Source organism: Artemia sp. Qi Xiang Cuo, chromosome 11 (assembly GCF_049724085.1).
Source record: "Artemia sp. Qi Xiang Cuo chromosome 11, ASM4972408v1, whole genome shotgun sequence".
NCBI classification, from domain to species: domain Eukaryota; kingdom Metazoa; phylum Arthropoda; class Branchiopoda; order Anostraca; family Artemiidae; genus Artemia; species Artemia sp. Qi Xiang Cuo.
In genome coordinates this window covers 28,666,685-28,692,489 of record NC_142804.1, presented here as the reverse complement: position 1 = coordinate 28,692,489, position 25,805 = coordinate 28,666,685, and the positions used below count along the sequence as shown (strand labels likewise).

The 25,805-nt window shown below is 35.7% G+C and overlaps 1 protein-coding gene across 1 annotated transcript in view; it reads right to left on the bottom strand.

Annotated features, from left to right (window-relative positions):
- Positions 1-2,572: 2,572 nt before the first annotated feature.
- Positions 2,573-25,805, bottom strand: part of Atac2 (Ada2a-containing complex component 2) — a 224,564-nt gene continuing 201,331 nt past the window's right edge. Inside the window, exons 7-8 of the mRNA XM_089096663.1 lie at positions 19,917-20,098; positions 2,573-2,930 (exon numbers count right to left, since the gene is read on the bottom strand). Of these exons, the coding sequence (XP_088952789.1) occupies positions 2,757-2,930; positions 19,917-20,098 (356 nt within the window). The 3' untranslated portion in view covers positions 2,573-2,756. The remainder of the gene's footprint in view (positions 2,931-19,916; positions 20,099-25,805) is intronic.

Sequence of the window (25,805 nt, the reverse complement as noted above, 5' to 3'; positions counted from 1 at the left end):
TTCCAGACTCGTAGCTTTTGATAGGTAACACTAAACTTAATGATCTTATATATTTGGAATCGGCACAATAAGCCGATTCTTTTAATGTATCTTTTGATTTCAAAATTCCGTTTTTTAGAGTTTTGGTCACTATTGGGCTCAGTCGCTCATTACTTACAGTTCTTTCCCACGAACTGTTTGATAAAGCTAATTTACAAAGAGGCTACAAAATCTGCAAATCTCAGCATATAGCTTACCTATATATCCAGGAATTAGAGAAGCGGGTGGGGCTTGGATGCTGTTAAACTGAAAGTGACCCTGAAAATCCATTGAATATAGATTTCCTGAATGTCCTAAGAATCCTGTTATTGCAGTGTTTAGTTTACAATTTACAACAGAGGATGAACTACACTGTTTTTTTTTTCACGAAATAACAAATATTAGTCAAGCGTTTATTTTTTTTTGTTCGATTTGAGGATGCTGTGCATGGGGACATGGAGAGTGGGGGTAAGAGAAGTGTTTTGTTCCGGGTCCGGTCATGGCTCTACGCGGCCTATATATGTACATATATTAGAAGAAAGAACACATGACTCTTTATCTACCAAAAAGCTCGCTTTGCGGGATTTTTGATGGCACTCGCTTCGCTTGGGAAAGATCTTAAGGAGCTTGGACCTTCGGTCTTACCGAATGAGCCGCAATGAGGACATGTTTTTAGCGTTGCCAGAATGTGAAACACACCACTAGATCGAAGGTTGCAATGAAATGATTCACTCATAAAATTTCAGGAAAAAGTGCAAAATCGACTGGAAGTAAAGCTAGGATTTCGTTGGAAAAGCGGTGCTATTACCTAGCAGCCATACTGTAGAGCAGAGTGATGTCATCAAAACGTTTTCTATACGAACCATCAGGGTAGGTTTCCCAGAGAACGTCACGCGTCACCGTAACGCCAAATAGCGGTAGTGTCAGTTGCATGACGACAGTCATAGTGGCTATAAACAGTTGTGGGACGTTTTCGGGTGTAGCGGTGACCACTTTGTTTAAAACGATGAGTGGAAACGTGACTTGAGCGAGTGAAAATGACAAAAAGTTAATTTATTTTGTAAAACATTATGAAGAATCATACAATATTTAATCAAAAGAGTATAGAGAAGCACAGTTGAAGCAATATTTGTGAGACAATATCTAAAATTAGAAATGCACCCCCAATATCACGATTTTCAAGCATCATACTCTTTCAAACGTTTTTTTCGTCTTCTGATGACTCTTCATCATCCAAATATTCTAATGATGCTATGTGCGAATCTTCCATTTTCCACCAGACACAACGCTCGATTGAGCACTAAGTGACTACGATTGTACACCGTCAAGGAAACCACAGGTTGGCCACTCTAAAGACGGCCGTCATTAACAACTGCCGTATGACGGCCGCAAGATTACGGCACCGCTGTTCTTGGAAACCATAGCTTAAACCATGCTGATAAAAAAACTTCCGAAGGATGAAGATGAAAAAGTATACGGTATATCCATGAGAGATCTGAAACAAAACCAAAAATAGAAGGGTTTATTTCTATTAGCAAATTAGTCGCTTTACCATAGATTGTATACGAAGTAGTGGGGAGATTATGACAATACTAAAAAGTCACATCGTTCTTTACTAAGCGCTCCTACTGGGTACACTTGATCCGGGCTATGGAACGAAAATATAATGAAAAAGTCGATAGCAATACCACAGGACAATAAGAAATATATTATTGAGTTTTAGTGATTGTAGAAATATGGATGACTTCACAATCCATACTGGCGGTACTTTTATCCGTTTCAAGGCCCTTCAGCTGGAAGTGCAGTGGGGGAATACACGTATATACGAAGCCTCTGTTTTAAACTGGCAACTTGCATTATTTTGGGTCATTTCTCCTGGGGCTGCACGGATCATGCCCATCATGAGACCAATGTTTTATACCTTTCAACCGGTCTAATTAAAATACAAATACCTAAAACTGCATTAAATCTTATGCATTTCATGTCCCGCGTTTATTCAATCCTTGATATTTGGACCGTTTTGATCCACAGTATTATCTTGAAATTTTGATACGGTGCCGCGTGGAGCAGTAGAGGTGTACATGGCCTATTGGCGTTTAACAAGTGCTAATCTGCTCGCCCTTAAAAAAGGCACTAGAACCCAAAATTTGCGATCAAATGAGCTCTTTCCAAATTTTCAATGGTTAAAATATCACTCTCAGAGGCCCATTAATTTACCTTTCGACCATTCAGATTAAAATTACTATCTTGAAATTTTGATCCCATGTCGCCTAGGGCTGCAGGTGCACATGTGGAGTTGAAGAGCTGGAAGGTTAACCTATCATCGGTATTGATCCCCTTAAAAAGGATACTTCGAATTTTGTGCTTGTGACCGGATGGGTCCTTGTAAAAATTTTTAAGACCATCTATTCTACATGACGAGGCCAGAAAAAAAACAACAAACGAACCAAAAATATGAAAGACTTGGCTTACTAAGTCAATGCTGTTGCGTTGACTAGGTGCTGATTTTACTTTTTTTTCTTCGCCTTCTTAACGCAGTAACAATAGTCGTAAGAAGATGTAAAAACCACTTTACTCGAAATAATTAATAATCAATTCCAATAACATTATCAAACCATAGAAAATAGCAAGTATTGGTTTAGACATCTACTTGATTCTCCACTGTTTCATTCGTCTGACTGAAAGAAGAAAACTTATCTCATTTTTACATATTGTTTAACTGCAATTCCGTATCTTATTTAACGACTCAATCGCATAAAAAGTGCATGTTTGCATTGAGATGACGAAGCTGGAAGATATTTATCATAAAAATCAGCTATAAACTCTTCTATCTTGAAGCAAAACTTCTGATACAAAAATACAGCAGGATTCGTTGCTTCTACATGGAGGGTAATGTCCTTTCCAAGTGATGTCTGAAAGAGAAAGAAAGTAGTTAAAGATTTACAAGAGTGCCCACAAGGGAACAGCTGCTTTATTCCCAGTAATATTCGAAACACAAGTATTTCCTGAAAAAAAACTTTCCATCCCGCTGAAAAAATATATGCTGCGTTTCCGTCTGAAAATATATGCGGATCCCTTTATAAGTTATATAATTCATAGTTAAAAGAAGAAAGAAAGACTAAAACATATGAAAGAAAGCATCCAAGAGCTTATCGCATATACAATAGTTTGTACTCTTATAAACTAAAGCGTTATATAAAAGGTGCTTTTTTTAGATAATGGCATTGATTCTTACAAAAATAGGAAACATATGCGTTCCTAACATAGCCATCCTACAAACTTACTTTTGACACAATTTATCCGTCGCAACCGTCTATGTCTCTTTAAATTTCTGTCTAAGGTTACCATATGGGTCTTCTCCGTAAGCCAGTTATTACACAGAATAAATTTAAAAAGCACAAAGTTTTTTTGAGGGAAGAAAAGAGCGAAGTTGAAACTTAAAACGGACAAAAATTATTACTTCACAGCCTATCTAATATATATCAATAAAACTAGTACAAATAAACCAACTAATTATGTTTCCCTATGTTTCTAGGATTTTAGAAAACTAGCGCTTTACTGAAAACACACAATCCAAGTATAAAAAACAGGAATATTGATTTGGGAGTCAAAAGTGAGTACGTAGCCTGACAACAAAAAATTAATCTATAAAGCTTTTCATTGTCTTAAATCTGTTGTGACACCAGTAACTTTCAGTATACAATTAAAATTTTCTTAAAAACATAAGCGTAAAATTAATTTTTTTTTTTTTTTTAACCGCAAAGTCATTAAACGGCATACAGAAATTTTGGATTGATTTATCAGGTAGCATTTTGGTCTCGCTAGCTATAATACCAATAGTGAGTAATATACAATCTTAAATTGTAAGAAATATGCTTTAGTATTAGGGTAAACGTACCGATGATCCGACAGTGAAATTTGAGAACCCCTGTCGAAATTTTCCTTCAAAACGGAAAAACTCTGCTTAGCCTTGACTTGGAGCGACATCTCTTGAAGCCTTTTTTGTATTCCAACGATAGGAAGCGTTGACACAATTTTCGGTATACCCAGATAATAAAAGAACATATAATTCAGTCAGTTTCCCGTTTTCGACAAGAAAGGAGCTCTCGATAATTTTTCAGGCATTCAATGTTCAAACTGCTGTTACTTGGTTATTTATTGCAAAAAAAATTGGGATTTGCACACATGCATCCAGATACATCTGATTTTATCTGAATTCTAGTCAAATTAACTTTTTCTTGCTAAAATTAAATTAAAATGGCAACAAATATTATATTGTCGAAACTAAATTCCAAGTGTCGAAAATTCTTGTTTAATGTAGTGGAATACCAGACGCAGTAAAAATGTTCCTTTAATCAAATTCAAACATTGATAATGGCTTCTATAAATAGATTTATTTCTTTTCCGAATATCTTGTAGTAACCTTGTCGCAATTTTCGACAGACAGATACAGGCCCTGTCGAAATATAGGTGACTCTGTCGAAACTTCACTGAACATGTAAAACAAATGAGAAATAGTTGGTGTCGAAAGTCCAGGGTCCACTGAACGAAAATAAACCTGTCGAATTCATGAGTGCCCGCTACTGCCAAAAATTGCAGAGCTTCACATGCAAGTCATTTTTTCCTGTCCTTAGCACTTATCAATGAAACTAAAAAAAAAATTTCTCAAATTTGGGTCAGACCTTGAACCGCAGCTTGACAAATACTATACTGTTTTCTTTAGTGACAAAAAAAAGTGAGGTGCCATGTTTTGTCGGTAGAATTCTGGACTTTCCTGAAAAGGACAGTCCAAACTAAAAATTTTCAAGTGGATTAGAATCACACATCGAACTTTGAAATGGCCAAATGTTGATCACATTTACAGTGTCAACAATGAACAAATCTTTGCTGAGCCGTTAAAACTGACAGGAAGTGGGCCATTCCAGATAGCATTTGGAGATGCTATTCTTGTGGCATATATGCAACACTTAGAAAAAAGAAGATTTATGTGATCTAGGTAAAAATATTGCACTCCTTATGATTAGCTGATTTTGTTAAAACTAAATACTACATATTTGAAACAATTTTCTTGGCTTTATAACTTCTACTTTTTGGATAGTTTTTTATACTTTTATACAATAAATGAAGATGAAGAAAAACAAAGAAACAAGAATTTACATGTCAAATACACCATGTTCCGCCCACAGGTAGTCCCCAATTCTTTCGTCATATGTCGAATTGGGTTCCGACTTGCGTTGAAAACAGGTAACTTTTTTTGTGTCGTATTTTTAGGTGAAAATGCTCTAATTTCGGAAAATCGGAGTTTTGTACCCTTTTCAGATTAAACTTCAAAATTTCTCATCAAACAATTAAATTCCTAGATATTTTTTCTATATACTGAAACCCTTTTCAAACCAAAAGTCTTTAAATTAGGACTTCTGGAGTATTAAAACTGTGTTTTTTTTGTACAAAAACTTTCGAATAATCGGTACCTTTACCGTACTGGAAATGAGTTTTAGTGATATATATTAGATAGGCTGTGAAGTAATAATTTTGTCCTTTTTAAGTTTGAACTTGGCTCTTTACAGTCTTTACTTCCCTCGGAAGAACTTTTTCAAATTAATCTTTACTCGCTTTTGATTAAAAATTAATGTAGAAACAACGCCGCCATGACCCTTTTTCTTATACGGAATAATTTCTGTTTGTTTTAAGTTTTAATATCACTCCCTACTTTCAGTTGAAAATTATTTTTTAATATAATTTATAATCATCACCGATCTAGGGGAGATAAGACACCTTTAGAAAATACTGCGGGAAACCTCGACAGCTACTAAAAACTTTCAGTTCATAAAAAAAATTTTATTATCCATACTTTACAAAACAATACATGTTTTCAGGTACGTTTGTTTTTCAATGAACAAAAAGCAGTTCTTACTCGGCCGACTTCGCCTGAAAAAGCTATAAAGAAGGGCTTTATAAATCGCCTACTGACTAGTAGAAACTAGAAGGCTACTGTGACAAAAGAGAGCTGTTTAAGGGCTTTAAAAAGCTTATTTTTATACCTAATCGTTTTTTATAAATACGACTTGATAAGATATTCCTATAAAGTGCACTTTCGATTGTTTCTCCCATTTGTTTTCATTTGAAAAACGTGCCTTTTCCAATGAAATGACCACAAAAAGGTGTTTTTCAAAAGCTAGGCAGGAGCAAAAAACTAAGGGGTCAAGGAGGTCCATTCCCCTCATTACCGCCGTTAGAACTAGCACACAGGCCTCACCGCAGAGTGAAGTTTGAAGGTTCAATTCAAAACTGTTGATGATTCAAGATTAATTTTTGGTCGATTTTTATTTGAAAGGTTTTTAGTTTTAGTAATTTTTATTTTGCAATAATCCTTTACTTTTAATATGAATAGACGATTTATGAAACTAACTAAGAGCGTTTGGAGGGGGAATATACGTAGAGGTTCTTATAAACGTCCAGTGAAGGGCTTTGGACCATAATTAATGAAACGGAACCTTTTATGCCTCCAAACTTTTCCACGTAAGAAGTGACACCAAAAGTGCTGTTTTTAGTGTTATATGGCACTTAAGGATGGTAGAATTGATAAAAAGCACATAGATATGAGTAATAGCTTTAAAACGAGCCTTCCCTAAAAATGTTTTTAAAAACGAGTGCAAAAAATTTTTAAAAATAGTGGATTATCTTAAAAGTAATAATAAGAAGGGACAAAACCGGGATTGAAAAAAAAAAAAAAAACCAAGCAAGAATCGAACGCAACATAATCTAATTTGAAGTCCATTGTTGTACCAACAGAACCAACCAAATGTAATTTATTGATGTTTGTAGGATTTTAATTGTGCAGCTTATTGGGGGGGGGGGTGACTGGGGAAGGAACATACGGGAGGTGTTCTTGCAAACCTCCAGTTAAGGGTTTTGGACCATAATTATTACAATGACGCCATATTATACTTCCAAGATTTTCTACTTAAGAAGTGGCACCAAAAGAGTTGTTTTCAGTGCTATATCTCACTTAAGAATGGTAAAATTGATAAAAAGCACGTAGATATGAGGAAAAGTTTTCAAATGCATCCCTCTAAAAAGTTCTGGTAGCTGTCTAGCCCCATCTTTTCCATTTGAGATATGGTGCCAAAAGTGCAGTTTTTAGTGCCATTTCAAACTTGTAGATGGTGGAATTTACAGGAAGAACATAGATACGAGCAATATCTTATATGATGTATTAAAAATCTATCTACGATGTCCTGGTAGCCCGCTAGCCCCACCCCTTAAGAAATGGCACAAAAAGGGTCATTTTTCCTGCCATATGGCTTGCAGATGGCGAAACCTATAAAAACCAAGTACATATGAGAAATATCTTTTGAATGAGATCTTAAGCATCTCTCTATGATGTTCAGGTAACTCGCTAGGCCTGTAAAAAAGAAGAAGAAAAAAGAAAGAACGGAAGAGGTCGGTGCTACCCATAAAAAAAAAAGTGATTTTCCTTGTTGTTCAAGGTGGCACGTAGAAATTGCATTAAATTTCTTTTCGCAATAAACCTTTACTTTTAAGACGAACCGAAAAAAAGTTTTAAGAGAAGAACAGTGCGGTTTTAGAAAAGGTAGAGGATGCATCGACCAAATTTTCACTTTTAGGTTAATAGTTGAGAAGTGCCCGAATTGTCAAACACCTTTGGTCCTTAGTTTTATAGATTATGAGCAAGCGTTCGATTCTGTTGATAGACGAGCCTTAGCAGAGGTTTTATCCTTGTATGGTATACGAGACAAATACATTAAAGTGATGAGTGCTGTGTACGAGAATAACACTGCTGCGGTTAAGGTAGGAAATGAGGCTAGCAGCTGGTTTTGTATTAAATAAGGAGTTAAGCAGGGTTGTGTTCTATCCCCCTTTATATGGATTATTTTGATGGACTTTGTACTAAGGAGCCCAGGAAAGGCAATGGGAGACCACGGAATAAAATGGGGAGGAAAAAGTCTCCTGGACTTAGATTATGCTGATGATTTAAGCATCCTAGAGGAAACTGTGAGCAAAATGAATGAACCTGTAGAGGTTTTGCGAGTTCAAGGTGCTAGATTAGGTTTGAAAATTAATGTTAAGAAGACTAAGTCACTAAGGCTAGGAATAAGTTAAGATGAAAAGGTGACGTTGGGTAATGAAAAGATTGATCAAGTGGGCAGCTTCACTTACCTTGGTAAGCATTATTAGTAAAGATGGTGGGAGCAGTGAAGATCTTAAAAGTAGAATAGCCAAGGCTCAGTGTGTTTTTTCACAATTAAAAAAAGTTTGGAAGAATAGAAAGATAAGTCTGTAAACCAAGATTATAATATTAGAAGCTACAGTGATGACAGTAGTCAAATATGGCTCTGACGCATGGGCGCTTCGAAAAGCGGAAGAAGATTTGCTAGATGTTTTCCAGAGAAATTGCTTAAGGATTGTTCTGGGTACCCGGCTGACTGACCATATTTCAAAAAGTAGGCTGTACAAAATATGTGGTTCAATACCGCTCTCTAGGGCTATAATGAAAGGAAGGCTGAGATGGCTAGGGCACGTTGTGCGGATGAAGGATGACAGATTGCCGAAGATTGTTCTTTTCGACCAACCGTCTAGTGCTAAACGGAAAGCAGATCGTCCTTGTCTCGGGTGGGAGGACGTCATAAAGGAAGATTTAAAGGAAATGGGAACTTCGCGGGAGGGTGTAAAAAGGGAGGCTTTGAATAAATTGGGATGGAGGAGGAGCTTGCGTAGCTGTGTTGGCCTAAGGCGGCTTGGTGCTGCGGTGAGTTGTTAGTAGTAGTAGTAGAAATAATAGTTACCATTCATGAAACAGTGTCAGATGACAATTTTTTTCCTAAAAAGTAACTAAAACCTAACTTTTAGTTACTATGGGACGTGGTTCGCTCTTTACTAGGTTGCATCTAATGCTGCAACCGTGACAAAGAGTTTATTGCAAATTCTCCCAACTAAGTAGTTCACATCGAAATCTGTGAAATCGAATAGATGGTAGTATTTGCAAAACCTAGAAAATATAAGCAATAGCATTTAATTGAGCCATGGAACATCTATCTACGATGGTGTGGTAGCCTGCTAATGTTGCAGTAGCTTACTGGTGAGCAGACAATTTTTGATACTTACTGAGGGGGCTGGGAGGAGGAGTGTTCTCGAGGGGTTCTTGTAAACCTCCAGTTAAGGGTTTTGGAACATAACTATTACAATGGTACCTGTTTTGTACTTCAGAGCTTTTTCACTTAAGAAGTGGCATTAAAAGTGTTGTTTTCAGTGCTATATCGCACTGACAGTGCTATATTTCAGTGCTATATTCCTAAAAAGAAAGTAGATATGAGCAATAGCTTTCAAACGAGCCATTTAACATCAGTTTGAAAAGTTCTGCAAGCCCACTAGCCCCAGCTTCTCCACTTGAGAGATGGCACTAAAAGTGCCGTTTTAGTGCCATTTGGAACTTGCAGATGGAGTAATTTATAGGAAGAACGTAGATATGAGCAACATCTTTCGTATAAGCTATTAAAAATCTGTCTACGATGTTCTGGTAGCCCGCTAGACCCACCCCTTGAGAAATGGCAGAAAAAGTGCCATTTTTGGTGCCATATGGCACTTGCAGATGGTGGAATTCATAAAAAGCACGAAGATATAAGAAATAGCTTTTGTGAGCCCTTCAGCATCTTTTTATGATGTTCTGGTAACCCGCTAGGCCTGAAAAAAAAGAGAGAAAAAAAAAAAAAAAAAAAAAAACAGGAGACAGATCAGTGCTACCCATGCAAAAAAGTGCTTTTCCTTGTTGTTCAAGGAGGGGGATTTCATTTTTCCTGAATTAGGTTTTTGACCTTACTGATTCCAATGATGCACTTTTAATTTCGATCTGAAGTCATTTTCGAGGGTTTCACGCTTTTTTTCGAAATCACCATAAATTTCTTTTCGTAATAAACTTTTAATTTTAAAACGAACCGAAATAATAGTTACCATTCCTGATTCAGTTTTAGATGCCAATTATTTTCACTAGGCAGTTTTTTCCAGAACGCGTTTTTTAACTTTCAGTTACTATGGGCTGTGGTTCGCTCTCTACTAGGTTGCAGCTACTGCTACAACCATGAAAGGGCACATTTTCCAGGAAATATTGTAGACCTGGATGACCAAAGAAAAAAAAATTCAAGACGTCATGCCACCAATAAGCATTTTAAGTGAGATTGGAATAGCTTAAACCTCTAAATCAAGTATTTTCACAAAGCCAGCATTTTCAGACAAGAAAATGCTTCGTATGGTTTTATAAGGACCGACCAGATACCTTAGTGTGGAAGGGGAGATTTTTAACTTAGTTAAATCTCACGACCGCTACCATTTTTTTCCAAAATACGGCACCTTGAAATCACACGACTCTAACCTTTTTTTTATACTCGTGCACTTTCTCTCCCTGCCGGGCAAGAGATGTTATTTAATTTATTCTCTTTAATAAAATTTGAAATTTGAATATTAAATGCAAACATTGTGGTATCAGACCCATTTCCACATGATCACCTATTTGTTTGTTTTTTGACGACTTTTGGACGACTCACAACTTGCCCAACCCCCAATGAAAGTGGCTTCAGGTCAATCTTGGAAATACTATCGCCTAAACAAGAAGAGCATGTAGAAATTAATCCAGGCTGGTGATGTTTTTTTTCTTAAATAATAGGCATGGCAATTGGCGTAAAGAGAGAGTTAAGCTCTCGCTCTCGATGATGGTTTTGCTTCCCTCGAAGAATTTTTGTCAAATTTAGACCCCCCCCCCACTTCTCCACCTGTCATGGATCTTTACTTAAATACCTGTTAATTCTCGGTAGCATATTAGTTATAAGTTCTAAATGTATCAGTATGCGTGTTTTTTTCATCTGGTATTTTTGGACTCATTCTAGTAGTCAAAATCCATTTTTTGAAGTTGGTATAGGTGGGAGCTATTGGGAAGTTTTAGAATAGTATGGAAAGTATCCTTGCTAATCTGTTTTTACTTTTCGTCTCGTTGCTCTTATCAAACAGATTGTTGAACTACTTAGGCGGTGAACATGACATCATTTACTCGTACAAAAATTCTTTCTCAGAACTCTCTGACGTAGAAGATTCAAACAATTATCAGCACATTCCAAGAACTAGTCAAAAGCAAGTTCTTTTTTTCTTTTCTTTTTTTAACGGAAGACCGAACGAAACTAATACCCAAACCGTGTCGTGACTGTTTGATCCGTAAATGACGATAATATTTACACAAGCAACTAATCTTACTTAAAGGTACTGAAGGCCCATTATATAAAATGACTTATTTAACGACCAGCAAAACGAATGGGGGGGGGGGGTATCAACATGGGAGGAAAGACGGTAGACCAGGCAGTCATCTCCTCCTACCGGAAGACACAAATTTTCAGAAGTGCAGCATTTTTTGTAATGAAGCTTTTACAGGAAAAAATATTTTTTTCATAGTTAAACCCATGAATATTTTTCCTTTTTTTCAGACTATCCTCAAAAAAAGAAGAAAACTCCACGCACCCGTTCATCCAACTTTGCACAAAATTTTATCTTTTATATGGGTTAATTACTATAACAAGTGTTAATGAGCAGTTTGTGAGGCTAAATCAAATTGTTGATAATTTCTGTTGGTTTTAAGTTTGACTTGATCATTCTTTGCGAGATTATTTGTAGTTTCTATTGGATTTAAGTTAGATTTATCCATTCACATTAATTTCTGTTCATTTCAAGTTCGACTTCTCAAGTGGACTAATTGCTGCTTGTCAAAAGTTTTAATGTCGCTTTTTCCTTTTCGTTTAAAAACTTTGTTTTATTAATTTGATTCGAATAGGGTTTAAATTAAATAATATTTGTCGTTAATTTTTTTGAAAATGCTTAAATTGTCGGATAGTAAAATTTGTTTTTTTTGCGGCTTTGACTTAACTTGAAGAACTGCATGGGATGTTGGTAAATTCAGAAGTTTTTTTGGTAATTATTTAGCCTTGGCCCCCTCATAAGGAGACATGTTAAGAAAACAATTCTTACTTTAAAATATGTATAATGATCCTAGTTCTTATATTATCCAAGGGGAGAACCTTTATCATCAAGTCTTTCCTCTAAAAATCTTCAAAAGAGAAAAAGTTTCCAAATATCACCACGCTTTCAATTCAATGCTTAAGTCTTTTTAAATTGCCGCTTTAAATTGCCGCCTAATAAGTTCTTTTATACATAGGGTTCATGCTGGACTTTTTATTTTATTTTTATTTTTAAATAGCAGTGGCGAAGGGCGAATAGCAGTGGCGAAGGGCAAATAGCAGTGGCGTAAATACAAAATATTAATAGCAGTGGTTAGGTTAGGTTAGGTTATAAAAAGAAATGAAATATGAAAAGAAATTAATGGCATGATTTATAACAGAATTCACAATTTCTATAATCTCAATATACCACTACTTTTTCTTTAAACACGTTTTTTGACACATGTGTTAAACACCTGCTAAACGCTATCTATAAAACAACTTATTTGGCAGCAGTTTGCAGCGGCAATTTCAAAAGACTGCAGAATTGAATTAAGAATGTGGAGATATTAGGAAACTTTTTCACTTTTAATCATTTTTAGAGGAAAGACTTGATGATAAAGGTTCTCCCCTTGGATAATATAAGAACTAGGATCATTATACATATTTTAAAGTAAGAATTGTTTTCTTAACATGTCTCCTTATGAGGGGGCCAAGGCTAAATAAATACCGTTTTTTTTTACGGGACAAACCATTTTTTGGAAAGGAGGAACGAATATAAATATTTGTAACAGATGAATGAATATTTTCTTACCCTGATACATCTATATTGGCAGATAAACGACCTAATTTTAATACGGACCGTTTAGATGCAAAACGGGTTGCCCCTCAACACATATTTTAACTACTAAGCAAAGAAAAAAAATCGCCCAAAATAATTAACGAATATCCATCGTACGCATCCGATGTTTTCAAGCCATATAATTCTTTTGCTGAAATTGATGATGTTCAATTAGGAGCCTTCCCACAAAAAGAGGTTATATCCGAACATAAAAGGCGGTTTGAAAATAGAACCCGAAACAAGTAAATAGAGAGAGGTTGTGGAGGTTTCAAAGCTGCATTAAAGATCCCCTCGTGAAGCCATTTCTGCTGCAACAGATTAAGCACTATTGATAAATGATAAAAGATTGAGACATTAACCAGATCAAAATCTGGTTACGAAAGGAGAAAATATTCAATCAAATGGTAGAAACTTCGTCATTCTGTGTCATTTTGTTAGTCAAAATTAAAATACTAATCTAAGCACAGATAAAAAATCCTCTCAACTAACTGCTTCACTATACCAATTAAGGTGATTGCGACTATTCAATTAAAATAAAGAAGATAAAATCTCCAATGGCGGAAAACTTACTCGACTATTCCACAGCCTGACATAAAACTTCCACACTTCAAGCCATTTTAAATTAAAACCCGAATATAAGCAATGGATAAGAAATGCTCACAACTGACTGCCTAAAAATAACCTTAGATAGGCGATATTGACAGCTAATTGCTCCAGTAAAGGTACTTGGAACAAGATCATATTTCAGTTGTAAAACAAAATTATCCAAATGGATGAAAACTTACTCGACTATTGCTGATACAATCCACGTTACAAGTGACCCAACAATATGTAATATCGAAGTTCAAATACAATGTTTGCACAAAATTTCAACATTATAAATATTAAGCTGTAAGCCTCGGGTGTATGCTCCACAGCCACTTTGAAAGAGCAAGTGACCATGAGCATTTACGACTAGTATCATAACTCCGATACAAGCCCAAACCCCCTTTTAGATTCTCGGTAAAAAAATATGAGTAATGAGGATTTCAGTGTGAAAATATGAACCAATTACGAACCCAAATTATGATTAGTGTGCTTTGGATATTATTGATAGACAAAAAGTGGAAGGCGGTAATATTATCATCGGTGCATGCATTCTTTATTTTAATCTAGTCTTTTTCATAACTAACTTCAGTGCTGTAATTTACGAAACAAAAACATGAATAACACCTGTTACTCTTCTACTTCCTTAGTGTCTTTTGGCAAAATTAGGCAAAATCCGGAACAGCTTTCACATGTTGGATCTGATCAGGATCAGCTTGACCTCTCTTGCTGCCTTATAAGTATGTTACATACTTATGCATCCTATATATAGGAGGCATAAGTATATCCGATGCATTCTATTTTCTTGGCTTTGTGGTACAAAGTTTTATATCTGGTGCTACAATCAATATTATTATATATAATGCTCTTAATGCTAATGCTCTTCATGAATTCTCTCTGCCTGGGAAGAAGAGGAGACCCTAAAGCCTTTGCTTTAATTATTGTCAAGTCAGTGGTGATATCCAAGATAGACTACGAACCATTTATACATGGATCTGCTAAGAAATTTCTCCTGAAGACATTCTCTAAGCCTCATTTATACTTTGAGCAAGGTCATATTTCCACAAAGCCCTTGCAATCTATTGCCCTGCTAGCTTTTCATTAGCTTTACTATTCTCCTTTTCAGCTTTTTCTTTGACGTGTTCAATGGTCTTTGTCTTGGACAGTATGTTTTTTTCGCTCCTCTTTTCATTTTTCTGATCTTCTTCTTTCCTGTCCAGTCTACCCAGTGCACACAATTCTACAGGTACAGTTTGTAGCCATGGTAAGCATTCCACCGCAATACAATTACTCTTTGATAATCGGAAATAACTCAGGCGTGATCTGAAACTTCTTTAAACCATCACTCTTTTGGCGTTGAGCGTTTTCACATTCACTGAAGATTTCACATAGGCCATAATCCTTCATGACCAGGAGAAACCCCTCGCTATATCACCGTCCCCAAAGAGCTGCTTTCACTATCTTCGAGAATAGGAGATGTTTCGCCAGTCCATGATGGTTTTTGAAACTAAAAATAGGGTTCGACATAAATTAATCCTTTACGAAACTTTGTCCCCAGTCAAACCCGGTTCCAACTGTAGCAAGCTCCTTACGTCACGGGCGGCTTTAGTATTCACACCGATGGTAGTAATACAAGAATTGTTCCAAAATCTTTTGTGCCTGTCTTGGGTAAAAAGCGGAAACGGATCGTAGATGGCGGGCATATCCTAAATATTTTGTTTCCAAATAGTAAATAATCTTGATGTTTAGCTCCTATGAATCTTTGACATTTCTAGTCTCTTCGTAAAGCAACACCAAAAAAGAAAATCCAGCGTTTTTCTCCATCATACAGTAGAACCGATAATTTTAGTTAAGTGGGTGAAAGTGCGAGACATTATACCTAATTATTCGTTTCAAAAATCAGGGAGTCAAAACCATGAGAAGTGCACTTTATGCCACCATTTGTCCATGAAAGGCGCTTAAGACCATTCTCAAAGTCAAACTTATCCTTGTTTGCAGGTTTGGATACAAGGGTCCAGAGTACAAATCTAGAAAGTATGTCGGTGGTGCTAGGCATCTCACAAGCTCCAATTTTTCTTAGGCATCACTCACACTATAGGCAAAATGTGTATATAAATAGAGGCTTAACTAGTTTTAATGAGTTGTTTTGTTAATGTTAATTAATACTTGACATAAACAAAGTCATCAGAAGTCAATACGCGTGCAAAATCAAACCACAGAAGTCGGGGAAATATTGATTACAAGTTATGATCCAGACAATTTTGAAGTTAAATAAAAGCACCTGAGGAGATGCAAATTGAAAGTTTGAAGTTAAAGTATACTACATCTAATATGTAATTAGCGTTTTAAATGTCTGACCGGTTAAAGTCAGTTTCCCATATACAACTTCTTTTCTTTTCTTTTACTACCCCAAAATCCTGCTAGTTACGATCTCCCTGAAAAATGAGATAAATACAATTTTTATTATTACAAATTTTATCACCGCGATAGCTTTAATATTTAAGAGATAAGATTTATTTTAGCAGTAAAACTGATTTATACTCATCCACAAAGAACAGTTATTACACATAAATATTATGACACAGCTACAGTAGGGACTGATAAGAACAAGGGAGGGATAAGGGTCTTAGACCCGACACCGAAATCTTAAAATTTTTGCAGTTTTGTCCTTTAATTATTTATAATAATAATAACGATTTTATTAAGATAAACTTAGTTATTAGATATGCTTTGTAATTAGATTGTTTATTATGGTCTTAGTACATAGATTAATGTACCAACAAAAGTACAAGGTAATTCAGGTACCCATCTAGATGGCTGGTTTGTCAATTGTGTGAATGAAGACCCAAAGATACTAGTTAACGATGCCTTGGATCATGAAGGCAAACCCACCAAAAAAATTAATAAAGACAATTGATCAAGAGTTAATGGATGATCATTCCTCAGGAGTAGCTCAGATAGAAGATCGGTCATAACCCAAGTTTTGATCAACAATTTCAAAAAGTCTCTGACCAGAAAAGCTGATACCTTACTTTAACTGAAACCTGCAAAAAAAAGAAAAAAACTAAAAGAATCCCTCAAATCATCCAGAAATAGGGTTGGAGGATTTCATTAAAAAGTGTTAAAAATATCTTGTTTATTATTGGTAATGAGGTTCTGGGCCTGATAAATCAGTGTTTACGTCAAAATATCTCTCCAAATTATATGAAAACTGATAAAATGGTGACCGAACCAGGCAACTATAATCCACTTTTTTATTGCCAATTCTTCGCTGAATAATAGTATAATTTCTACTTTCTTACATTGCTTATTTTTTGGAAAGAACACCATTTTACATAAGCGCCAGTTTGGAAGTACTCGAGAAAGGATTAAATGAATACTTTGATTGACTTACCGCAAACGGCTACTGGTTAACTTTTTCGAAGCCATCTTTTGCTATTTAAGGGCAGTTAAAGCATTAGAAACAAAGGATAACAGAAAGAAATTGTGGCGATTTTAAAATACCAAGAATTTGATTTTAGCTTTAAGAAGTATATACAGGTAATGACGGCCAAAATCGCTCGTAATATTGGTATTACTACTACTACTACTACTAACAACTCACCGTAGCACCAAGCCGCCTGAGGCCAACACAGCTACGCACGCTCCTCCGCCACCCCAATCTATTCAAAGCCTCCCTTTTTACACCCGCCCACGAAGTTTCCATTTCCTTTAAATTTTCCTATATCAAGTTCTCTCACCCCATATAAAGACAACGAGGTTTTTGCTTAGCTCTAAACGATTAGGCGAAAAGTAAACTCTATGGTAATATGCCTTCCTTCATTCACACAACGTGCCCTAATCACATCAACCTTTCTTTCATTATAGCCCGAGAAAGCGGTCTTGAATCACATTTTTCGTATAGCCTATTGTTTGAAATACGGTCAGTCAACCGGGTATCCAGAACAATCCTTAAGCAATTTCTCTCGAAAACATCTAGCAAATCTTCATCCGCTTTTCGGAGCGTCCATGCTTCAGAGCCATATTTGACCACTGTCATCACTGTAGCTTCTAATATTCTAATCTTGGTTTGCAAACTTATCTTCCTATTCTTCCAGACTTTTCTAACTGTGAAAAAACACGCTGAGCCTTGGCTATTTTATTTTTAACATCTTCACTGCTCCCACCATCTTTACAAATATTACTACCAAGGTAAGTGAAGCTGTCCACCTGATCAATCTTTTCATTACCCAACATCACCTTTTCATCTTCACTTATTCCTAGCCTTAGTGACTTAGTCTTCCTAACATTAATTTTCAAGCCAATTCTAGCACCCTGAACTCGCAAAACCTCTAAAACTTCATTCATTTTGCTCACACTTTCATCTTGGATGCTTAAAACATCAGCATAATCCAAGTCCAGGAGACTTTTTCCTCTCCATTTGATTCCGTGGTCTCCCATTGCCTTTCCTGTGCTCCTTAAGACAAAGTCAATCAAAATAATCCATATAAAGGGGGATGGATTACAACCCTGCTTAACTCCTGATTTAATACAAAACCAGATACTAACCTCATTTCCTACCTTGACCACAGCAGTATTATTCTTGTACATAGCACCAACAAATTAAATGTGTTTTTCTGGTATATCATACAAGGATAAAACCTTTACTAAAGCTGTTCTTTCTATATAATCGAAAACTTGCTCATAATCTATAAAACTGAGGACCAAAGGTGTTTGACAACTCAGGCACTTCTCAATTATTAGCCTAAGAGTGAAAATTTGGTCGACACATCCTCTACCTTTTCTAAAACCGCACTGCTCTTCTCTTAAAACTTTGTCTACGGCATCTCTCAGTCTAAAAAGTATCATATTACTATGTAATTTGCCACCTACAGAGACCAGACTAATGCCCCGATAATTACCACACTCACTTGATTAACTCAATGCATTCTCTCACTTTATCTTTTTCTATTTCTTGTTCATTTTATAACGAAATTTCTTGTTTATTTCAGCTGCACAGGATCTTAAGAGCTTAACGGCCAATCATTTTTTTTAATTTTTGTTCTTCTGTTTTCTTTTTCAAATAATTGAATGGTCTAATCCAGGGAATTTAAATATTCCTCCTGTTTTTGTATAGAACATTTACTTATGTCGGCTCAAGAGTCTTTTTTTCCATTTTTGCCAGTTTCATCTCATCGGGCAAGACTTCTACATTGCTTTAGGTATTTTATTTATGCTAGTCAAAATGGAAAATGATTGGTACTTGTTAATTATACAGAACACACCCAGGAAGTGAAGTTAGGTTATTCCTAATGAAATCTGCAAAATACAATATTTTAAAAACAAAACTTTGGAAACTACAACAAAGAATTATGGAAAATAGGCAACCCTGAACGCATTATATTAAATATCTAATCTAGCCACCTCTATATATTAAAAATCAATTAAAATATACCTGCTTCGTAGTTTATTTCACGAAAGAATAAGCTAATTATAACTGAATGCGAGAGAAAAATCGGTTTGCTCAGATTAAACAAAGCAAACTTCTTGAGTGTGTCTGGATAATTAACAAGTACCAAATAATTTCCTAAACGTAAAACGTGCAAAGTAACCAAACATTATTGAAAAATAAAAAAGACTCAAAGCGTATCTAAACCCTTATTGAAAGGCACACCTCCATAAGAATTGTCGAATTCTGCAATGATTGCAGTTTAGCATGTTCTAGTAAAAGATGAAGCTAAAGTAGAAATGTACTTTCTCGCGAATAAGAAGGGAATGGAGACCCTTGATATGCCACTTGCTTCATTAATTTTCTTTTTTTTAATCTCTCCTCATTATATGATCTGATGGTATCACTAGTTCAGAGTTAAAATTGGAACTTCATGGGAGGGGGTAAAGTGGGAAGTATTGAATAGACTAGGGTGATGAAAACGCATATGGAGCTGTGTTGGCCACAGGCGGCCTCTTGGTGCAACAGTTACTTTTTGCACTAGTAGTAAGACTGTAACAGTATGACTGGTGACGAAGACGCATGCAGAGCTGTGTTGGCCTCAGGCGACCTCGTGGTGCAATAGTGACTTTTTGTCGCATGCGGAGCTGTGTTGGCCTCAGGCGGCCTCTTGGTGCAACAATGAATTTTTGCACTAGTATTATGACTGTAATCGAGATAATTGCCCAAGGAATCATTTTGAGGGTGGTGTGTTGTTTTTCATCACCTTTTTTGCTGGTATGTGAGGGTGTTCAAATTATAGAAGTGAAAACACTGAATAAGGTACGTCAAACATAGACTAATAGGCTATTTAAACATATATATTAAAATACGAGAGATACAGACCCCCCCCCCTCGAAAAAAGAGAAAGTACAAACTTCCACGGCTATAGAATGTAAGAAAAACCAAGCATTCATTTGAGACGAGTCAAATGGAAAATTTCAGCACCACCAAATAGTAGCGGAAACTGATGTTTTTTTTTCTTTTCAATTCTTATATGAGGCTTACTTACTTGTAGTAAATGATATAACATGAATGTTGATATTCCTGCATTTCTCCATTCCGGATGTGTAAAAAGGAAACTAATGTATGCCTCATTGAAACTTACATCAGGCACCATGATGCAAAATCCAATTATTACTTTCTTATATAATGCAACACAGGTAAAGTCAGGATACTGTAAACAATCCGATACTAAAAGAAAATCGAAATTAGCTACTTTCCACAGGACCGTGTACGCCACTTACAATTTAGAAGTGACCTATTTAAAGAAATCCTTGCTTGTGTGGCCTCATAGTTGCATCAGGATGAACCTTTCACTAGTTTTCCTAACCAAAACTGTGACTGCTAACAGCACTGCAGAATGACCCTGAGGAGTGGCGCCCATCGAGGAAAGTATAGTCTAGTAAACGATACAACATTTGCACTGGGTTCTGATTAGTGGGTAATTCTTCTGGGTTTGTTTTGTTTTGGTGGGCTTTTTTGGACTGAAAAACCTCTTCCCAGCTAATTTATCTACTATGGGTTGCCTCACCGTAGTAACATAATAGGGTTTTTTAGCACTAAGATCTTACATCTAAGATCTTTCATCTTTCTGCAAAGATAATCGTTTTTCAACACATATTTGTTGTAAGATCTTACAGCTCACTGATGTTAGCAAAAAGCGTGAAAGACGCCATCTTTCTGCCATATAGAACAATCATGAGAGAACCTTGATGATATACTCATCATTGTTCTCAGACCGCTGATCAGAGCAGAATGTTGAAAGACTTTTGCATAAAAACGTTAAAAGATGCAAGATATTAGTTCAAATATTTCACTTTTAAGCGTTTTCTGACAAAAGATATAAGATCTTAGTACATTGATGAGTGAATAAACGACCCTAATATTTATAGGCAAGAACATATAATGAGTTGGAGGTAATAGGCTTGAAATTGTCTTTGGAGGATTTCGACTCTTATCGGAACATTCAGGGTATATCGAAGGGGTGTTTTAAAGTGGCTGGAGGGCTGTCAGCCCATTTTTTCTTAATTTCCGCTCCAAAACATAATTTCCGCTTTAAAGTGGATGGAGGGCTGTCAGCCCATTTTTTAATAATTTCCGCTCCAAGCATGAATTTTTTTCAAATGCCTCGCCACCTCTACCGGGTTGCTACATCTTAGTTAAAGCTTACGCTCTGATTTTAGCAAACTGAAATCAAACCAACAACGCAGGAAGTAGTAGTACAACATTCACTTTTGAACTTCAGTGCCCAAACCTCTACATGGCAAAATTTATATAATTTCACTGTTTAATTTCCAAATTTTCTGAAAATAAAATTTAGTTTCTCCTCTAATCGTCACCTTAAGCTATGATTTCAAGTCTAAAGTTGTTCATAAAAGTTTGTTTTATGTGCTTTAATGATCCTAGGCCCGGGTCAACTCTGTTCTATGTCCTATGTTTTAGCCTTTCGACTCTAATTTCAAGTGTTAATGATAACTCATCCAAGCAACAAGACCGAGGGAGGGGTCACTCCACACCAGAGAAGGAAGCCCAAAGAAGGGAAATCGAGGGAAATCTAACTTTCAAAGTTTTTTCGATAATTTAAACAGGCTTAGTAGAAGGTAATTTATGATTTTCTTATATGTTATCTAATCTTATGACCATTACGGGATAAAAAAACTGGTACGGTAATTCTATGATTTCAGATTTAAATAACTAAAACCTCTGATTTTCCGCATTTTTGCTAGTATTTCTGGAATATACGTACAATAGTGTATGTTTTTTATTGTTTCCAACCCCACTTTTTCTAGAATACGTTCCTAAGCAAATATTCTAAAAGATTTTCTTACGGATTCAGATTTTTGTAACATAAACTTGTGAAGCACGAAGTTCGTTTAGCAGAATTTTCAAACAGGAAAAAAAACCTTTAGCAGAATTTTTGAATAAACAAGATTCGTTTAGCAGAATTTTCAAACAGGAAAAAAACCTTTAGCAGAATTTTTGAATAAACAAGATTCGTTTAGCAGAATTTTCAAACAGGAAAAAAACCTTTAGCAGAATTTTTGAATAAACAAGATTCGTTTAGCAGAATTTTAAAACAAGGAAGAAGCCTGTAGCACGATTATAAATAAACACAATTCATTTAGTAAAAAAAACTTGTACAGTGTCAGAATTTCCAAAAAATCGAAAACACGTGAAGAAAAAACTGAAAAACAGGGAAGACGAGAAGAGAATTTTAAAAACAATACGAAATTGTTCAAGCAAAAGTTAAAAGACCCACATCGCCATGATCAGCGGCGTTGTATAATGCCCTGGCGTCACGGCAGCTATTAGGGGTCGCTAGAGCGTTGTGTAGCGATAGGGAGGCAGCCATGGGATCGCGCAGCGGCAGGGAGCCACCGCAACGTCACTCAGCTGCGCTGATTACCCTCTAGGAATATACTTTTTACTTTTTGCTTGCACAACTTCTTGTCTTTTTGAAATTTCTCTTTGAATGATCCCAGTTTCTCGGTTTTTCCTTCATGGGCTTTCGACTTTTTGGAAATTCTGGCACTTTACAAGTTTTTTTGGTCAATGAATTTGCTTTTTTATAAATTCTGCTAAAGGTTTTTCTCATGTTTGAAAATTCTGCTTAACAAATTTTGCTAATTTAAATATTCTGCTAATGCATTTTTCTTGTTTTAAAGTTCTGCTAAACGAATATTACGCTTTACAAGTTTGTCACGGAAAGTAAGAAAATCTGTTAAGGTCCTTGCTTAAGCGCGTATTATGGAAAAAGAGGGGTTGAAAACAATGGAAAATATACACTAATTTTGGCATATTATAGAAATACGAGCTAAAAAGCGGAAAATGAGAGGTTTAAGCTTTTTAAATCTGAAATTTTGAGAATTAGTCTACGAGCTTTTTATCTCTTAAAGGTTATAAGATTAAATAATGTATAAGCAAAACATAAATTACCCCTTAGTCATCCTGCGTAAATGATCAAAAAGTTAGATTTCCAAAATTCTGGGATTATGGCCCACGTGGCGTCATTAAGCAGGAGTATTACCCTTATTGCTAGGATGAGCTATTACTAACGTTATAAATTAAAGTCAAAAGATAAAAACATAGGGTATAGTATAGAGTTGAGGCGGGCCAAGGGCCATAAAAGTACATAAAAAAGCTTTTCTAAACAAATTCAGACTCGAAATCATATCTTAAGGTGACAATTAAAGGAGAAACTAAATTTTACTTACATGAACTTGAAAATAAATCAATTGAACTAGAGATTTTTGCCATGGTAGAGGTTTTAGAATTGAAATTTACAATCGAAGGCTACACTACTACGTCCTGTGGTGGCGTTGTATCAAAGGGTCTTTTGACTCGTGGTTTGAGGGTGTTTCCCCAACCTATTTTGAAAGGACCTTGTCTAAAAGTTATGATTTGGAATGTTTACTTATGCTGTTTCGTAGTTTGAGTTGTCTATGGTAGGTTTGTCGGTGCTCTCCTTGTCTATTTCCAAGGGCCCTATAAAGCTATAAAAGCTATAGTTTGGTATTCACTTATGATGTTTCGTCTCATGGTTTGAAATATTTGTGCTAGGTTTGTCAGTCTTTTCCTTGTTTTTTTTTTTCGAATGGGTCTTGTTTGACAGATATGGGTTGGTATGTTTTGTTATCCTGTTTCATGGTCTAGCCTAGGTGTTCGAAGGTAGGAAATCTACAATTGTTAAAATAACTGAGGTAGACTTGCAGAATTTTGAAAATTAAATGGTAAAATTCTAAAAAATTTTCACATGGTAAAGGTTTTTTCCAGACCAGGCTCGTACTTAGCTATTTTTTACGAAAACTCAATATGTAACAATCCCACTAAACTAATCAAAACGCTAAACTAACATGTTCTTTCATCCTGTAATATTATATTTTTGCTTTGTCTTCTAACTGCAGATTCCGTTGTGCCGCATTTTCCTATGCAATTCAAAGTAATTTTTGCTGCTCCTTGTTCCATGCCTTTTTCTTTAGCTGTTCAGAGTCATTTTTGAAATCTACATAACTATGACTTCACTCACATGAATTATTCTTTGAATGGGTTGGTCTTAGAGGATAAAATATGTGTCTCAAATCAAAAGATGATAGCTACCGGGTGTACTTCACACTCGGTAGCTGATTTCCACTGAAGTTGTTATTTGAGTTTTGCATAAGGCCACTACTTCCAAATCTAGGACTCAAACTGTAGGAGCGCGTCAAAACAAAGCAAAGTACGCAGTCTGTATGTTTCATAACATATTCAGTTTTCAACACAGTTTGTACCCAAGTGTTTCTGAACTTCTTTTTTTTTACCACAAAGTGAATATCCAAACATATAATATTCACTGAGAGAATATTACAGTGGAATTGTCAAGTAACTAATTTGAATAAGTAAGTAAAATAATAAGTAATCCATTTCTCAAGAAAAAGTTTTTCTTTGAAGAGATAGCTCTAGAAAATCATCATATAAAATTAACCACTTTTCCAATTTTACAAGAGTACTTAAGATTTTCTGGTTCTCAAATCCAGCCATTTTTTAACACTCTCACTTCCAATTATAGACTAAAAGATCTGCTCGTAACAAATTTTTTTATAGATTGTTCTCTTCAATACATTTCGCTAATGCGTTTAATCCGTCTTGTAGTCTCTGTATATTCATTATATTTACTTTAGCCGCAAAGTATAATTGCTCTTCCGACTTGAATTTGCTTAATGATATAACATAGCCCTGAAGCATCTTGTTGTATTCTAGGGTTAGTAGGTAGCCCCTTGTAATTTCCACTGCTACTTTAGGCACTCTAGGTTCCATTTCGCTATTGCTAGCGCTTTCAATATTTAATAGTGTATAAGCATCCATTGCAATATCTTTGATGTTGACACACTGAACATTTTTTTAATACTGAAAGAAGATTGCGTCACCTGGTCACAAAAACAGAGCATGCGCTTGAAACAGGGGCTATCTTCTGGAATCCTATGCGAATTCCCTATCTGTCTTCTGGAATCCTATGCTAATTCCCTATTTGTATTCTGGAATTCTATGCTAATTCCCTATCTGTCTTCTGGAATGCTATGCTAATTAGCTATCTGTCTTCTAGAATCCTATGCTAATTCCATATCTGTCTTCTGGAATCCTACGCTAATTCCCTATCTGTCTTCTGGAATCCTATGCTAATTTCCTATCTGTCTTCTGGAATGGATTGAGGGGATACTACTTTTATATCATATTATACATTATATTTTTACATTTTTTATAGATGAACGCTGGCAGGGGCAAAAATTCTGCACAAATGAGACTTGACGGTAGACCTTGAGCACAGTTCAAATACATAAACAGCAGCGAAAACTTTATACTATCCATTAAAGATTTTTCAGAGACATCAGTCACACACCTCTCTTCATGACTACCTTTCGCGCACGCACAATGACAAACTTTTAGCACATTACAATGGGACTATGGGAGACCTATTACTGTGAGGCTATTGCTCTGACGTATTGGTAACTTCCCTGTCTGTGCGCTGTGATGTGTCCAATTTCTGAACCGCATTTTCGCTACCTTTTACATATTTACATTGTGACCTTGAGAAACAAACAAGAAATTCATGGAGTGAAATTTTTTACTGTGTTTTATTACTTAGTAAATTTCATACAACAAAAATAAACACTAGGCCGAAAAAAAAATCATAACAAGAACCCACAGGTCTCTGCACACCGTTAGACCTTTCACATATGAGGCATTTAAGCTTCATAAACGTCACGTTCAATATCAAAACTCCCTTGACTTTCTTATGAACCACCTTCTTTCAGCCAAGTTACTTGCCAATTCATGCAAAATGTGTTCTCATCGGCACTTGTGTCACACTTTTCCTGACATTTTGTGCTTGCCTTCAGTTGGTAAATTTCTTCATCCAAGCACT